General features: G+C 52.6%; 5 protein-coding genes across 5 annotated transcripts; 3 read left to right on the top strand and 2 right to left on the bottom strand.

The window, feature by feature from the left end:
- Nucleotides 1-361: 361 nt before the first annotated feature.
- On the bottom strand, nt 362-2,534 carry PG998_009991 (uncharacterized protein; the record flags this gene model as incomplete). Its single annotated transcript, XM_066876807.1, has 6 exons — nt 362-403; nt 452-770; nt 825-2,002; nt 2,072-2,221; nt 2,288-2,301; nt 2,432-2,534. The coding sequence occupies 6 exons, from the start codon at nt 2,532-2,534 to the stop codon at nt 362-364; spliced, it is 1,806 nt and encodes a 601-aa protein (XP_066728963.1).
- Nucleotides 2,535-3,101: 567 nt separating this feature from the next.
- Nucleotides 3,102-10,011, bottom strand: PG998_009990 (uncharacterized protein; the record flags this gene model as incomplete). Its single annotated transcript, XM_066876806.1, has 7 exons — nt 3,102-4,354; nt 4,414-4,591; nt 4,639-4,772; nt 4,825-5,008; nt 5,056-5,228; nt 5,281-7,379; nt 7,436-10,011. The coding sequence occupies 7 exons, from the start codon at nt 10,009-10,011 to the stop codon at nt 3,102-3,104; spliced, it is 6,597 nt and encodes a 2,198-aa protein (XP_066728962.1).
- Nucleotides 10,012-10,360: 349 nt separating this feature from the next.
- Nucleotides 10,361-10,680, top strand: PG998_009989 (uncharacterized protein; the record flags this gene model as incomplete). Its single annotated transcript, XM_066876805.1, has 2 exons — nt 10,361-10,533; nt 10,593-10,680. 2 exons carry the CDS (start codon nt 10,361-10,363, stop codon nt 10,678-10,680), a joined length of 261 nt encoding a protein of 86 aa, XP_066728961.1.
- Nucleotides 10,681-10,755: 75 nt separating this feature from the next.
- On the top strand, nt 10,756-12,610 carry PG998_009988 (A/G-specific adenine glycosylase; the record flags this gene model as incomplete). Its single annotated transcript, XM_066876804.1, has 2 exons — nt 10,756-11,011; nt 11,052-12,610. The coding sequence occupies 2 exons, from the start codon at nt 10,756-10,758 to the stop codon at nt 12,608-12,610; spliced, it is 1,815 nt and encodes a 604-aa protein (XP_066728960.1).
- Nucleotides 12,611-14,900: 2,290 nt separating this feature from the next.
- On the top strand, nt 14,901-17,119 carry PG998_009987 (plasma membrane fusion protein PRM1; the record flags this gene model as incomplete). Its single annotated transcript, XM_066876803.1, has 2 exons — nt 14,901-15,110; nt 15,164-17,119. 2 exons carry the CDS (start codon nt 14,901-14,903, stop codon nt 17,117-17,119), a joined length of 2,166 nt encoding a protein of 721 aa, XP_066728959.1.
- Nucleotides 17,120-17,496: the final 377 nt, after the last annotated feature.

Raw genomic sequence — 17,496 nt, 5'->3', positions numbered from 1 at the left:
TGGTGGGTTGAGATCTTATTATTAACAGTAGCTACACCATAGCAAGCATTATCAAGACGATTTTCATCTCATTCGCGCACCTATGGACCATTCGTGCCACATCAACTTAGCTTAAAGGTAATACAGGTCTGGCGAGTCATGAACCCCTTCCTGAGATATGCCAGCCTACATCTGCCAAAGCCACACCTCAACTTGGAGTCTATCACAATCGCAGAGCCTGACAGCTTCGCCACCAACTGTTAACCCCCCAGCGCATCCTCTCCAAAAACAAACCTCGGGGATGGAACCTCGATCAAAAGCAAACACCCTCGGGGCTGGTACTCGAGATCGACCTCTCGTATAGTTCATTGTGCATTAAACACTAAGAAACCTCCAGGTCTTGCAATCGCTCTGCAGTAACACCCTGCGATATACCACAAAAGTGAGGCCCTGAATGCAGCAATTCACATACAATGGGGGGACGCGACGGAAGAAGCTCTCCTTCGGCCTCTTTCACGCACTCGTAACAGCCAGCATTCTCGTCGCTGCTATACTCCGATCCGTCACGTGTCATTGAGCTAGACAAAGAAAGATATGATCGTTTGTGTACGGGGCACATTCTTCGTGATCCATGGAGTTCAGATGTTGAGGTGTACTGCGATGATAACGTGGGAGAAAGCTGTATGATAGCGGCTTTGCGGTTGGAGGAGGGATCATGCTTCTCCGATCTGTTTCCAGACATAACGAAGGCTATGTTCTCAAATAGCGGCGAGATTACAGGCAGGTTGGAACTGAACTATATTGTCAGTTGGGGTTCTCAGCATTTATGTAAGTAAGTTACTGACCTTGGCTTTGCTAACTCTCGATCTGTGAGTCGTAACCGCTCATTCAGAGGACACTGAGAGAGAGGTGGAGGCGGATTCCGAGGGGGCATCGAAGTTTCCTCTTCAGCATGTTCGAGACGTGAGCATGTTGAGGTCGGAGATGCATTTGCTGCCGATACCTGCTCACTGGATGCTAACCACTCGAGCACGCCGTCAAGACCAAAATGAGACCCTCTTCGCTTGACACCTACCAATGAGTGTGCGCCGTGTCGTGTTGTTGTACTATCACTTGCAACTCGAGGCTTATGTCCCCTACCATCATCTAACTCTTTAAACCTCGGGTCTCTGGTTGATGGGCGTAGGGAATCCAGGGAGTGCCTGCGAAATGCCCAGTGATAGTCAAGCCCTCCATCGTACCCAAGCTGGGGTGTGAATGGACCTCGGAATTTCCATAAGTGCGTATCGCCGACAAGTCCCGATTGGGCTGCTTCAATCGCTGCGTCTGTGGCTTTGGACTCCGCGACAGGCATTTGACTGACAGCTGGAAATGAGGGAAGCGTTTCCTCTTCGTCAACGAGCAAGTTCTTCCTGGCGAAAATGGCGTGGGGCACATCACAACCCTCGGGAAGCGGGATAGGAGTTGTGGTATGCGTCGCTCGCCAATCTCCCACCAAGGCACTTGGTAGCCAACTCCGCCGGCGTTCTTCCTGAACGTGGTCTTTTCTCTTCCCAGAGAATTTCACCACAATCCTGTTCAGGAGACTGGATCGAGAGGCAGGCGGCTTTTTATCATCTTGTGCACTTGAGATGCTCCTCGCTCCCGATGCTCTCCTCGAAGCCATGTCCTCTGACCGCTTGTTTTCCCGGAGTGTCACCTCCCTTTGCTCAACTAGACGGCCAGTCGTGTCCTGAGCCTTCCATTGCAGCTCATGAAACTCTTTGGGGTTGGGATTATTCAGTGGCAGAGTCCCTCCTGTTTTAGAAGACACATAGAATGTGTTGTCAATCAGCCATGCCCTGCGGTTTCGGATGCAGCTGCGGTCGCCTGAATACCTATCGGCCGATGGAGGTGCAGAGTCTGACAGGACAAAGGGATACCGCTCTGGATGCTGCGATCGCCAGTGGGCCAACCTCTCGGTTGGTATGATACAGGGTGTAATAGTGGTCATGTGTGGCACATGTGGAAGCTCAAGATCGGTCTGCAAGTGCTTGCCGGTCAGTGATCAACAGGCGTATATGGCATAGCAGTGGTGAACAATAAGACGTACATAGCGGCTCATGTGGTCGCGTCTCCATCTCTGGAACGCCGCACCGGGGTCGTCGGTGTACTCGCAGTCGATCTCGATTAGTTCGTAAAGGACACCACCAGCCAGATCCAAGTTTTCGTCGCCGAGGTGCTCGCGTAGGATCAGGAAGACCTGTTACCAGTTCAGTTGTCATTGCAAAAAATCAATGGGCATGGGAGTAGCTTGTAGGTAGCTCACTTGTTGGACTCCATCTTTGTATTGATAGTTTCGAGGGATGTGAGCGCAGTATCTGACGAGTACATTCCTGCATTCTTGATGCGTGTTGAGTCAACCAAGGGCCCTGCGTATCCTGGAACACTCGCCTGGAGGTCATAAACCTACTGTCTTCATCGTAGCCCTCGCGCGAAAGATAGCCCGAGAGCTTGGGAATGTAGTCCAGGGGCTGAAAGAGGTCACCCTCAGCGATAGCCAGGCCATCCGCCATCGTATTTGGTCGAAGTTGTTGCTGGACTTGGTGACATCTTGCGGGACCCATTCAATGATATGCTGAATATCAAGACATTGTTTTTTGTAAGTATGATTATATATCAGTTGTTCCTTCCTTGCATATATAACTGCACGTGGGAAACTACACGTGGAAACCCACACGTGGGAAATCGCACGTGGAAGTTTGCACGTGGAAAACTGCCTTGAGCAAGAGTCGCTCCTTCCCTGAACACAGGTTTATGCCCAATGTCGTATCATTGAGGCGCCTCAATGTGCCATATGATATCTGGTCTTGGTTTCAAAAAGAGAAGCTGCTGCCAATGAATATGGCTACATATGGTGTGCCTTCCCTGCCAAGCCTGTTAATACCATTTCAGAAAATCGTGAACACGTTGCTTGACATGAAGCCATTTTGGCAACATGATGGAATCCAATTGGTGTAAATGCTACAATGTGCCATGAACAATGCTCCAGCTCTGTCTATCCACGGAAGCGCCGAAACACCATGCAGAAACACCCTGGTTCGCGCATGCACCCCTCTCCTCTCCCGTCCATCTATATGCTACTAAAACGGCATGTTATCGATCGCATCTATATCGAACCGAAAATTGACCCCGCGCTGTGCCTTGCCATGTACGCTATTCCACAGTTCAAGTTCCTCCAGTAGCGCCTCCACCAGCCTCCTGACGTTCCACGGCGGAATGGGCGTCCCCTGCCCCGATTGCGTCGAGGGGTCGCCTGCAGGCTGCCTGGGACCCCGGATGGTCATGGTCGACCCCGAATGTTCCCAGTTACCAGTGATATCGTCGACCATGTGCCTGGAAAAGCTATTGATGTGTTCGTTCGAGCCCAACACCGAGCTCGAGGGGGTGAACTGTACGCCTTCAAAGAGGAACACCGGGTCAATCTGGACTAAGGCTGATGCGGCATCAGTATTGTTGTCCGTTGTTCTCCCTCGGCCGCCCGTCTTCTTCAGGGCCCCGGCGAGGTACTCGCCGGCCGCATGCGTATATTCCGTAAATGCCCTGATGGCCGCGCGCAGATCCTGTGCCATTCGCGACTGGCTTTCGTTGTACAGGAACGCCGTCATCGAGGGGCTAAGCAAGTTCAGCAGCTTCGTCATCTGAGTCAACGTGTGCAGCCGCTCCGGCCCCAAATCGACCTCCATTCTCTGAAGGAGCTGAATATCCGCGTATACGAGGCCCAGTAACGCGAGGAGCCCGCCCATGGCCTCTTCGCCAAACTCCCGGTGCACGCAGTCGGCGCTGAACCATTGCTCCAGAGCCCGGACGTAGACATCGAAGATGAGCCATCCGCCGGCGTTCTTGACGGCGGTGCGAATAATGGCCGGTATCATATGACTTAGTATAAATGACATGATATATCCATTTTTCATCACCTCTTGGACCACTGTGACCTGCCCTTCGAGTTTGCCGTGCAGCAGCGCAGCTTTGAAGTTCGAGAAAAGGCAATAAGACAGCCCTGACACAGCCCCTGTGACGTTGTCTTCGAGTTTAAGCCCCCATCCGAGTATCGTAGCCGTCTGGAGATTCGGATCCTGGGCTGGAGGCCAATACTCCCTGCTGAACTGGGAGAAAAACGGTTCCACTTGATAGATACCTTGGCTTTTGATCAGATGAATGATGGCCTGAACGAAGGATATGTAATTTGCATGCTCAGGGGTATCCACAACAGTTGCAAGATCTCGCTTCACTTGCTCCATTGTGCTTTTGACGGCTTTTTTGGATTCGTCGAGTAAAACACGTCTCTCGGCAAAATGTGCATCTCGCAAGCTCTTACGCAGTGATGCGATGATATCTACGAGAAAGTCAGCAAGTTTACGCGTTTTTCTTTTACCAAAAGGGGGTTTAACGTACGCTCGAACAAATCCCGGTTGGAGTTGTAGTCGGGACTGTTTCCAAGCTCCACCGGGACGTCCTTGAAATACCTGCCATGCTGTTTCACGGCGTATGCAAGTCGATTTTCATATGACAAAGCCTCGGAAGGCTTGGCAATGGCATCCAGGAGGACTCCAATAAGAGTAGTGTTGATGTCCTAGGGAACTATAAGCAAGGTTCGGATACGAGCAAATGCCAACTTACACTGAAATCAGTCATGTCGCATTCTATCAGAGTCGTGAAGAAAAGACATAGGTAGCGCCTTGATAACAGGGGTAGCTTCGAGGCAAATCCTCGAACAGCCCGTACTTGCCCGGCTCGAAGAATCGTTTTAAGCGCTGCTGATATCAGTAAAACCACCTTTACAGATCAGACAAGACCAGGTAAAACTCACCGTTTTACCGCCACGGAGGCAGACTGCTGCCAACCGACCCGCCACCGACATCGTATGCTCGATAGGTGCGAGGCCCCTGTAGCTAGCACCTTGAGCTCGGTCGTTCCTTGGGGATGATACTACCATCCGCGCCATGGAGAAGAATGTTGCTGATAGGTGATGATCGAGATACTGGTAGACCTGTTAGCGTAAAGTGACCGGCGAAATCGCACCCTAGGATGGCTTACCAAAACAGCGTCTCCGGCCCGATCTTGTTCAGGGGTAACACCATTTTGTCTCTTAACATATTTCTCAACGTTAGAGAGGTATGAGTCGACGGTCTCAATGGCCACCTCCAATGTACCCCAATGGAGATCAGGATTGTCTTTAGAGAAATGTGCGAAGACTTGATGCAGTTGATCTTTTGATGGTCAGCATATACTTTCTGAAGAGACTTCGATAATCCCACTTACGGATATTAAGCACCAAGGAGGCAATGTCGGGAGATGGCGCGTGCCTCAGAACATCCAATGTGGCCGCCAATGAACAATCCAAGACGTCAGTAGCGGCTCTTTTGTTCTGGTTGACAACGCCTCTTATCATTTCTGGACTGACGCCTTTGGACGCATCGGTCGACAGTTGCAATAACTGCTGATGAACACCGGCCTCGGCAGCTTTGTACTGCTCTAATTGCTGCTCGAAGATGTCTTTTTGCCAGTCGTTGAAAGGCTTGTACACAGTCAAGTCGACTCGGGAGGAGACAACATATCGTGCCAGCTGATTCCACGCCCGTATGTTGATCTTGCAGGCCGCCGTGTGAGAACTACTCGGGACCACGAGTTTCTGAATCGCTTGCACAGATGGCCGCAGATCTGGAGGGGCGCTCCAGAATAGCGTACACAACAGGTCATGGTGGTTTCTCAGAGCAGCCAGTTCGCTCTCATGCACATCGCTCTCTTTGAGATATTGTCGATCGTGGTTCGGCAAGACGCGCGCAACCAGGTTTTTCATATCCTTGAGCAGGCCAAATCTCCTGAGCCGCTGAATGGCCAGAGCAAGAAGCTTCAGGAATATGTGGAAACAACGATCACTGGGCTGAAGCTTCAATGATGGAGTGCTGGCAAGATCATCGAGAAATTGTGGTGATCGGTCAACTTCCTCGTTTCTCAGATGTGCGAGCTTCTGACCCGCGAAGAAGTCGAAGATGGTTCCAATCACGGCATGTGGTTTGCGCCATCCCCACTGCTCTACCAAATAATGGCATCGACCGATGACGGCTCTGCAGTAATCGTTGAAACTGGCTGATTGCGGTTGATTGCTTTTGTAGACATCGAAGACGCGACCCAAAAGTTTCTGAGGCATGATCCAGCCCTCAAGCGGCAGCATGTCGCGTATACGCGAAATAGCAACACCTTGGCTATCAAATTCGCCTAGCGGTAGGATGGTGAATAGATCATGCCACAGCTTCTCGAATAGTCGCGCATCCACAGATTTATCGAAGCCGCGATTCAACATCATGGGAGCTACCACATCCCAGAACCCAGCTCGAGGAATGCGCGCGTCTTGCAATACGCGTATGAGGGTAACCCAGGCAATCACGCAGTGATACTCATTCTGAATACCGTTCTCTCGGAAACGAGGATCCTGAAGGTTATCGTACAAGTCCCGGATGTCAGTGAGATCTGACTTGAGCAGTATTTTTACAAGCTGCTGAGAAATCTTCTTCAACATGTCCTCGACCTGTAGTGATTCAGAGAGGTTTAGTTTCCCGCAAATCCGTAGAACCTGTAACGATGTGATTAACAAGCGCGTGAGAACCTCGATGGATGGCCTCGTGATGCCAGCCGAAGCCTCCGTTAACGGGCCAAGACGTTCAGAAAAACCGGACATGACCTCAACCATTCTCTTGGCAAACATCTTCTCGGCATCGTTCTCAGGGAAGCTGACGTGTTGCTGCGTGTACTTGAGAACAAAATCTGCAGCTTGCACTGGCATCCATGAATGAGTCTCAGCAGACTCGATAGCTGATTGTAATTGTTCGAGCATCGAATCAAATACCAACCCTACCTCGGATGAGGTCTGGGCTCCCCATGGTCCCCATCGAAGAACGGTGTCTCCCAGAGATATTGAACAGTAGCCCTTTGATTGTGCTAGGTCGCCAAGACGGCTCTCGTCGGATGCCAGGGCAACCCGCCCATCCCCAAAAATGGTACTCTCGTGAAAGAAAACACCAGGGTCCAGAGGGAAGATTTCAAAGTGCTGCGTATAGTGGGTGCCATAAGGGCCAAGCCCCATCAACTTGTTGCCATTCTCTGTCAATATTGATGGTTCAGGAGTGGTTTCGAACACATCCGGTAGAGGGTCATTTGCATGTACGTATCGAGCTGCTGCTGTATCCAAGGGCATTGGCCGAGTAGGTTTGCGTGGTCTGGTACGTGTCCTACTCACCGGCTCTTGTACGGCTGTAGTAACACGCTCCTGGGGTTGAGCCGCTGGAGCAGGGACAACGTGGGCAGCAGGTGAGGCCGAGAATACACGCTCAAGACGAGCGTAAGCAGGGGTAGGAAGTGCCCTGCGTGTTTTGCGATACAGCGCATCGAGAGCCTTTTTCGTGCATCAAATGCATACCGACTAAGAGGTTCATCTTCTTCCATTTCGAGCTGTGCAGTCCGTGTAGCGACCTTGGAATCCTGCCTGTGACTCAGGCCTTTCCGTTTCGGAGATTTCTGGACGATCGGCGGTAGATTCTCTGAATCAGTGACTTGTTCATGATGCGTATCGTGGCCAGCATCCACAAACTTATCAAGGCTGGTTTGCTTTGTTAACACCTTTGGTTTGGAGAACCGCGATCTGGGCGTTGAGGTCTGCGGTCGAGGCTTTGGCAGTCTTCTGACTGGTTCCGAAACCATGTTTGACGAGGCGCGTTGCGAAGGCTGTTCGTTCCTCGTTGGGCGGTCTCGGGCAACTTGGACAGGTTCAGGAAGCCGGGATTGTATCGTCCCCCTTTTCCAACTGCGCAGAACATCATGTACGTCTACATTATCCTTGCGCGTGCCAAGGCTAATCTGTTTCTCCGTAGGACTCGCTTTGCCCTTGCCAGGTCTTCGCTTTGCTGCGCGTGCAGCAATACGTACAAACTGAGGCGCATCTGGTTGCAAAACATCGAGAATACTCAGACGTGGTGGGGAAACATGTCGCACACTCCGTAGGTTCGTTGTGGCCTTGCGAGGCGGGTTATGCTCGAGGGCCCTCTTACTAACGCCAACTGTTGAGCCGCTCCCCGACCTGTTCATCAGCCCCGTGATGCGTTGCTGACGCTTCCGTGCACCTGGTAGACCTGAGAATGAACTCTGAGTCTTCTGTCGCTTTCCAGCCCGCTGTTGATTTAAGCCCGAGCTATTCCGTTTCTTACTCGGCAGCATATGATCGATGTGGTCTTCCTCGATTACGGAGCCACCATCATCTTCAAAGATGGGAAAAACTTCACCACTTCGGTGCGGCATTGGCACAGGGTCATTAGTTCGTAAAATCGTATCGTTCGTATTATTATCATTATCTGACTCGTCGTCATCGAAGAAGAAAGGTGTGTTAGTGCTGTTGGGCTTGGGAGAAACAATCCGTCTTTGGGCGACTCCTTTCCGTGGCAGCCGTTCAGGGGAAGCCTCGGGGCTGTGCCGCTGAGTAGGCTTGAAGGCGGGAGCTCGGTTTAGCTGTTGGTCGAGACGAATCCACGAGGCAGGGAGGACGCCCCGAATCTTTCGCCGGAAGTTCAGGTCGGGTGCCCTTTCTGGGCTACTGCTTGGTAGAACATCTCCAGGAGCTTCAGCGTCAGAACCGGCCATGTAGTGTACGTCATCTTGGCTTTCAGATGAGTCAGATTCATCATTAGCCGCCAGATCGATCGTTTGACGGGACTGGTCTATAGGAACAGGCGTGGTATCTCTGGATATGTCGGCGCTGCTGGGCTTGGGAGTAATCGATATTATATCTTTCCTGCGCCGAGATGCACTGGTACCAACAACAGGGGTCACAGAAAAGACAGCAGGGCTTGTCTGTGGTGGCGAGGGAGGTATATCAAAAATGTCTCTTGCCCCAGCTGATGGGGATGCTGGTCGAAGATGCCGCACCTGCTTTCGCTTAGATGATGTCTTTGGCGAACCCAGGCGTTTTGTAAGTGTCTTTGGTCTGCCTCGTATTCCACTGGGCATCCTCCTGACAAGGTCCTCAAGCGTCGGTAACTCGTCGGTATCATCGGTTTGAGAGCTTCTCTGGTTATCGGGAAGAGCCAGTAGTCTAGTCGGTGTCGGAGAACGACTTGATGCGGAAGATAAGGCTAATTCGTCGCGATCGTCCAGTCTGTTGTGCTGTATGCTCAACTGGCTGTCCTCGGCGGTATCCTGTAACCCACCACCCGTCGATTGGGTGTCCTCTTCGTAATCCTCCTCCTGTGAATCTTTCTGTTTTGCCTCATTCGCCGCTGCCTCCTCGAGTGCTACTCGAACAGGCCTGATCCCGCGAGACTTGAAGAGACTGCTATAATGGGCGCTCTCTAGCAGATATGGGTGTTCTTGAATAGGCTTCCGTGGACGAAATGACCGACCCTGGCGGGCTGCTTCCTCTCGTGCAAAGATCTCATCTTCGGCTAAGCGAATTGCCCTCGCATTGTCGATTTTGGGTTTGACACCGAGTTCAATGACCAGTGAGGAGCGTTTCGCAGATTGGCTAGCTCCGACAGCTTCGCCGAAAGGTTGTGCACGTGGTGTAGTTTCCTCGAATTCGTGGGATTGCGTTACAGAATCGTCTTCAATATCTCGTGGAGGTGAAGCGTTCTCATTCTGTTCCTCTGACGCAGCATTGCCGATCCGTTCCTCGGGCGCAGCATCGTCAAATCGTTCCTCTGAGGCAGCATTGTCGATCGGCCCCCCTAGTGCTGGTAAAGAGCTCGAAGGATCCAAGAGGTCGTCAGGGAAAAGGTGATCTAAATCTTCCAGGCTTTGTGAGGAGCTCGGTATATCCCAAATATCTTTAGTGTGGCCGAGTTCGACATCGTGGTTTTCGGTGTCAAAATGCTGGCCACTCGGGACGGCATCGGTTGCGACTGGTGGTGGTAGCTGTGGTAGCTCCGGTTGCTGAGAGTCTTCGCTATCGAATAGGCTTTCGTCGTCCGAGTCGGGCACCTCTCCAAGCTCCTTCCATTTCGCCATCACTATCGCAATGCATTGCCTCGCGTGTAACGACTGGGTTGAAAATGCAACATATGTTGAGCAAGCCCCAGCCTGGATGGTTAGGTGGTTGCCACCAAAAGCCAAAGATCATTCAGGCAAACACCTGTGGAGACGCGTCTAGGTCACTAAAAGACGCGTTCTGGGAAAGCCTGGGGGTGGTGGCGCTGTAAGTGGTTTTTTTGCGCTAATGGCGTAACCCGCCTGCCGGGAAAAGTCGCTGCCCCCCCCTTCACTACCGCATCACCACTCTGACACTCACAAACACGTATCAGATGCCTCGATTCTGTGTTCATTGCACCACTTTGCGGACTCTGTGCTAGCTCTCAATATGTCACACTTGCGAAACTTTCTTGGATTAGCAGTTGCTGTCGGTTTTGGATTCTGGAATGGTAAGGCACTCGATCAATATGAGCTCGCAATTGTTTATCTCGACGCTAACAACATCTCAGCTCAGTACGCTTTCAAGCCTGCCCTTGAAGAAGCTGCAAGAAAAAGAGAGCAGTGAGTGTTGCCATTAGAGCATACTTTTGGTAGAGCTTGTTGTGGCTAACTTACGAAAGGGACGATCTAGCAAAAGCTGCAGCTCGCGGCCAAGCTACAAGTGGGAAAGCCACCGGATCTCAGCAGGAGACAGTGAAGAAGAACTAAGTTAAAGCGGCTACTATTCAACTTCTGAGTTATATACGTTATTCTGTCTCAGTTGTTGTCAGAAGTTGGTTCATAATGCGACGCTCTACAAGAAGTACCGCGCCGCGGTTGTCAAGACAGGACTTAGCACCAGTCCAGGGGAAGTCGCCTACTCAACCCCAGAGTAGAGCCGCCAGCAAGAAGAGAGTTGTCGCTAGCGAATCTAGTGACGAATTTGTCAACGACGAGGTACAAGAAAAACCGGCCTCAAAGAAGCGGAAGGCGGCTGGCACAGGGGGCCGTTCTCGGGACAAGAACTCCCAGCTCTCTCAGCAGCTCTTTAGCCGCGATGGTGAGCCAGCACCATCCGAATTTACCCCCTGAATTCCCAGGGCGACAACATTCTCTGACGTATCACCGTCCCATTCTCCTGGACGACGCGAAGAGTCGCGCTTCACTGCTTGATTGGTTTGACAGCGTGAGCGCATCGCGTGCTATGCCCTGGCGGAAACCCTGGATCGATCCGTCTTCAAACTCCGATGCCGCGGCACTTCGTGAGCAGCTCGAGCGTCGTGCCTACGAAGTCTGGATCAGCGAAATCATGTTGCAGCAAACTCGTGTCGCTACAGTTATCGACTACTGGAACAAATGGATGGCGAAATGGCCTACTATCCATGACTTAGCTGCGGCCGAGGCAGATGACGTGCTTGCTGCTTGGCGCGGGCTTGGCTACTATAGTCGAGCTACTAGAATTCATGAAGCTTCGAAGATAGTCTGTGAAGCCGAGGATATGCAAGGGCTTCTGCCTGCCGAAGTTGAAAATTTGCAGGCCCATATTCCAGGCGTGGGTAGATATACCGCCGGCGCCATTTCTGCCATTTGTTTTGGGCGGCCCTCTCCTATGGTCGATGGCAACGTGCTGCGTGTGCTCAGTCGGCAACTTGGCCTCTTTGGAGACGTCAAGACTGATAAAGCTGTCATCGATCTATTATGGGGAGCGGCCACTGCCTTGGTCGAGGCTGTCGCGCAAGATGCTGAGGAGCCCACCACTGGAGACGATGGGCAGGCACTCAGTGACCGTCCTGGAAGATGGGGTCAAGGTCTGATGGAATTAGGGGCAACAATCTGCACTCCAAAGCCCAATTGCTCGACGTGCCCGATTTCCTCGAGCTGTCGTGCCTACAGTGAAGGCATGAAGCTTGCCACTGACACTAATGGCCCGTCCAAATGCAAGACTTCGAAACCACAGGCGATTATTCCTGATATAGAAGATGCGTGTACATTGTGTCAGCCATTTGAAGAATTTGCGCTAGCAGACGACGTCGAACAGAAGGCACCCGAAGCTACGAAGGCGCAGTTGTCCAAACAGACCTCTCTTCAGTCGTTCTTTTTCACCTCCACCAAGGGCAAGAAGGCAGCTGCGACTTCTCCTCCTGACGAGGCTGCCTGCATACCAACTATAATAAACCATGCAAAGAAGTTTCCCATCAAGGTCGTCAAGAAGGCAGTCCGAGAAGAGCAGACGCTGGTCTGTGCTATTCGGCACGAGGATGGGCACTATCTAATCCATCGACGCCCTGAAAAAGGTCTTTTAGCTGGACTATGGGAATTTCCATCCAACATCCTACCGGAGCCCAGTGAGGCTCAAGCAAAGTCACGAAAACAAATCGCCATACGCTACGCGCATGATGTATTGGGTCTTGCTGCCGGTGACAAGAGGCTGAAGCATGTTAGCGAACTTGGCAGTGTGCCATGGCTGTTCTCACATCTCAAGTTGACAATGCACGTTCAACTCTTCAGCGTCAAGGATATTGACACCGAGAATGCACCTGTTGTGATTGGCGCAAACTCAGGTAGCCGATGGAGCAAGAACATTGAGGGGGAATCCATGGGCACGGGCATGCGAAAATGCTGGGCTCTTGTAAACGAAGCTATGGACATATCAGAGTAGGCGGGTTATAGCCTTTCGGGATGGCATGAATAATGGACGCAGCATTTACACTATAGAAGTCGAAGCATGTAACATAAAATTGCACCACTTGGATATGCGCCAGCAGGATCATGGTCAACATATTATTATTCCATGAGGCACCTATATATACCATCGTATCTTGATAATTCTGCAGCGATCTGTACTCCCTCTTTTCTTTGCAGACGGGCGAGGAGCCCACCTAAAGCCAAACCTCCATTCGGCTCAAGCTACGCGCCTTATTACACACGAGTGTGCCTGTTAAAGCAAATAAAAAACGACAGTCTGTTTTTGGAGTCTTGGCTCTTTGCAATTTTGCGAATCCTATGCAATATAGGCGCCGACGCAATATCTAGCTGTCTCGTGTGTATTGACGCTGGAGTATCAAGTGGTTGATGAAACCCGGCGCTTAAACCGACCCGCCATGCCGGGCGCTCCCGTTGAAGCACCAGCAACCAATCATCGGCGGGAATGACGAGAAGCTCAAACCATCGAGTCCCTCAGCTACTGCAACCTCATAGTAGCCAAGACGAGAGCGGGCCAGCTACCAGCTCTACTTGAAAAATGTTCCCGAGAACCAAAACCCAAAAAGCATGTCGTCGCCCGCCCGTGATTTCTCCCATCTGGGAACCGATCGAGCATGCCTCTATCGGGAAGGTGTATTCGACCATCCAGAGCCGGCCTGACCAAGATCCAAAACCGACATCATTTTTAATTTAAGACTCTGTACTCTGCACTAGAAATCAAGTTTTTGTACAGTGGCAAAAAAACGGCCGGAACCCTCAGAAAGAAGAGCGGATCGGCCTGCCAAGCGACTAGTTCTTGACAAGTCAAGTCGAGATGGCTTGATTGGCTGCCAACTCACCATGTCCTGGTGACCCGCCCATGCTTGAACGACGGTGAACCAAGATGCGACCCCAGCTTTTCCCTATCATCCATATGAGCCCTCTAGGCCCTCACCTGCATCGTGCCCTGCATCCAAGTCAGGCACACTCGTGAGTGGCTGCAGCAGTCACCCGATCCGCCGCTATCCCCGCCGGCCGTTCTTTCGTTGGTGGTTGGGCTAGTCTCTCTTCGCAAAGACACCGCCTGCGAGAACTTGTTGTTGACTTGCACAGGGAGAGAGACAGACCCTGGATTGCTTCGTGGCACAGCCCACTCCCTCTTCGGGGCATACTCGTGGTTCCGGCCAATGTCGTCACTGCATTCTCTAGACACCAGGGCAACACACATAAATGCCAGACCCAGAGTTCCCTCCCACGATGGCGAACTTTTGGAAAGATGGGCGCCATTCGAATACTAAAAAGGCCTATCACTCCGGGCCGGCGTCCCCTTGCACAGCTTGTTTGACAGTTTCCAATATACATATATCAAACCTGACTACGCCCTGTCCCTCGGCGAGAGCTTGATATATCTACGACAACTACTGTGTAAGCACATGGTGGAGTGAACTATACCAATCAACCCTATCAATCTTCAAGCCACTTTACGACCGCACCCGCTCTGAAGATTAAACGCGGCTCAAGGCTAAGAATAAACTGAGCTGGAAAGCCCTTTCAGCGTCAAGACTTGGGCCAAGACCGAATTTGTGCCTGTCGGCTCCCGGCCTGACAAAGAGAATCGACTGGCTGAGAGGCAGCGCTTAACATACCCCCGGACCCGCGCAGCCTCCAGAGCGTACCCCGTAGCCGACAAAGAAAGGCGTCTGCGTGCGAGGACCAGGTCGAAACAAAGGACGGCTGGCTAAATCTCGACTCTTGAAACCCCAGTCCGATTAGTCGGTCCCGGTCAACTGGTCTCTTGGCTGGTTGCTGTGAGGTGCGTTGTGTTTGTCTTTAATGGTCTTCTCCGGCTCCTATTGTTCTCCCATTGATAGCCCTTACTCACTATGTCTGCCCACGATTCCCTCACCTAACCTTTCCACTCCTCAATCCATACATTCATCACTTGTTCTCTTTTTGTTGCTCTTGTTGTTTCTTTAATGGAGTCACGGGGAACAATAAGTTGATCTTGTTATTCGGGCTTTCCTTCATTTTCATTGTTCTATTATAACACCATCAACTTTCTCAAACTTTTCAAAGGCTTGCCCTTCTACCTTTCACAATTCCTACTGGCCATATTCCGTTTTGGGTACATACACATTATACACGCGATTTTTATTGCTCTGCAACATTTACATTCCGCTTGGCATTGCACTACTTAGCAAAAGAAGCTACATCATCGACGAAGAAACTAAGATCTGTTGAACAGAACGCACAACGAGAACCTCACCATGGGGGCGAATCAAGATTCGTACGCCCTTCCGGCGTCCTTAAAGGGCGAGAGCTTCGAGATGAAGCCTCAAGGCCCGCAAGACCCTCCCACCTACTCGACAAAGACCGGCGTCGTCAGGACCGATGGCCACGCGCCCTACCTTGGACTCCAGGCCCGCTTATCCCAGATCTGGCTCAACCGATGGACCATCCTTCTCATCCTGGTGCTTGTACGGGTCTTGCTGATGTTGGGGGATTGAACGACAACCTTGGCGAGGCCAAGATTAAGGCTCTATCAGCCTGCACCAAGGTGGAGGATGTGGGCAGCGCCATGGCCTCTATGCCTCACTACCTGTCCGTCGGAGTCAACCGGTTGACTGCGAAGGGTATCACCGAAACCGTGCATGGCATGATGGTCATCCTCGACATGATCCTGACTGGTGTCAAGGAACTCATCCTGTTCGTCATCAACATGATGACTTCGACCTACACCTGTCTCATCAGTGCTGCCGTCCATGGTGGCCTCAACGTCTCTGCCGCCGTCATCACGAAAACGACGGACGCCATGAACAAGGCCATTGGCCCCATCACCGACGACATTGCCAAGGTAGGCGACTCCGTCCAGAAGGACATGAACGACGTCCTCGGTAAGATCAGCCAAGGTATCGGCTCCATCGGCAGTGTCTTTGGCAAGGATCCTCCCAAGGCACCGCAAATCAATATGGGACCCGACCTGGACAAACTCCGGAACGTCAAGATCGACACCTCGGGATTCGTCGGTGATCTTAACAAGATCAACCAGGCGCTGCCCGACTTTGACGATGTGCAAAACTTCACCCGCCAGGCCGTCTCGATTCCCTTCGACCTGGTCAAGAAGGCGCTCAACGACAGCTACGGCGCTTGGAAATTCGATGACTCCGTCTTCCCCGTGGCCAAGAAGGAAGCCCTGTCCTTCTGCTCCAACAACTCGGCCATCGTCGACTTCTTCGAGAACCTGTTTAAGATCGCCCACACGGCCAAGATCGCCTTCATCGCCGTCATCTGCATCCTCGCCATCCTCGTGTGCATCCCCATGGCTTACTGGGAGATCTACCGCTGGCGATCGACCGCCAACTACGCCCAGACCTTCAGCGAGAAGAAGCACGACGACGTCCACTTCATGATGATGGGTGCGCACCCCTTCACCTCCAAGGTCGGCATCCAGATCGCCGAGAAGATCAGCAAGGACCCGCAGCGACGCAACCTGATCCAGTGGGCCGTGGCCTACGGCACCTCCCTGCCGGCCATCTTCGTGCTTTCCCTCGCCATCGCCGGCTTCGTCTCGTGCCTGTGCCAGTACATGGTGCTCGCCGCCGTGGAGAAGGAGGTGCCCGCTCTGGCCAACCAGGTCGGCAACTTCGCTCACGAGGTCGTCACGAGCCTCGAGGGCGTGTCCGAGGGCTGGGCGCGCGACGCCAACGGCGTCGTCCTGTCCTTCCAGAACGAGATCAACAACGACGTGCTGGGGTACGTGACCAACGCGACGGGCGCCGTTAACGACACGCTCAACGTCTTCACCAACCTCATGGACAAGGGCCTCACGACCGTCTTCGGCAAGACGATCCTCGAGGACCCGATCAAGGAGGTGGTGCGCTGCCTCATCGGCCTCAAGGTCGAGGCCGTGCAGAAAGGCCTCACCTGGGTGCACGACCACTCCCAGGTCAGCTTCCCGCTGTTCGGCAACGACACCTTCTCGGCGGGCGCGTCGCGGTCCATCGACGACGACTCGGACATGACGACGTTCCTGGCGTCGCCCTCGAGCGTCACGACCGACGAGGTCACGGGCGCCGTCACGCGCGTCACCAACCACCTGCGCAACGGCATCATCCAGGAGGCTCTCATCTCCACGGGCCTGCTGCTCATCTACGTCGTCGTCGTGCTCATCGGCATCATCCGCACCATGGCCGCCTTTCCGGCCGCCAGCGGCGGCTACGGCACGCACCAGAACCGCGGCGCCTTCACGGGCGACCACCGGGCGCCCATGTCGCCGCGCACGGCGCAGTTCGTCCGCCGCTCCCAGAGCGAGGGCCCGCCGCCCATGTTCATGTCGACGGCGGCGCGCCGCAACGACGACAACCCCTTCGGCGACTCGTACGCCACCGTCGGCCGGACGCGGCGGTCCAATCCGACGACCCAGCACGGCCATACGAGGCAGAGCAGCTACGGCGAGACGGGGAACTACGGCAATGAGAAGTTCTAGAAGGACTGTTCTCATCAGCAAGTTGTCCCTACTGTAGTTCCTGTTGCGGTGGTTTCCGGGCAGCGACGCGCCTCCTACACGGACATGGCGTCGGAAAAGCATCAGGGTACTGGCTAGACACCATTGTCTTGAATCTTTCCCTTTAATTATCAAGACTGGTCAAACATACATGCCCTGGGGCTGGATCCTGGGGAATGAAGCGATTTGATTATTCTGTTTTGCATTTGATCAGTCGATCACGACATCTCCAGCGAAAAAAAAGACGATGAATTTCCTCTTTCTACCTTTCTCTATCTCTCTCTCATACTCTCAAGATACCACATCATTGTCCATAGACAACACAAAGGCGTTCATATTGGTATTTGGTCTTTTTCTAT

Source organism: Apiospora kogelbergensis, assembly GCF_038363985.1.
Source record: "Apiospora kogelbergensis strain CBS 113332 chromosome Unknown utg000006l_segment0_segment0, whole genome shotgun sequence".
Classification (NCBI taxonomy): Eukaryota; Fungi; Ascomycota; class Sordariomycetes; order Amphisphaeriales; family Apiosporaceae; genus Apiospora; species Apiospora kogelbergensis.
Note: the sequence above shows the minus strand (reverse complement) of the source record. Positions and strands in the feature narration are given on the sequence as shown.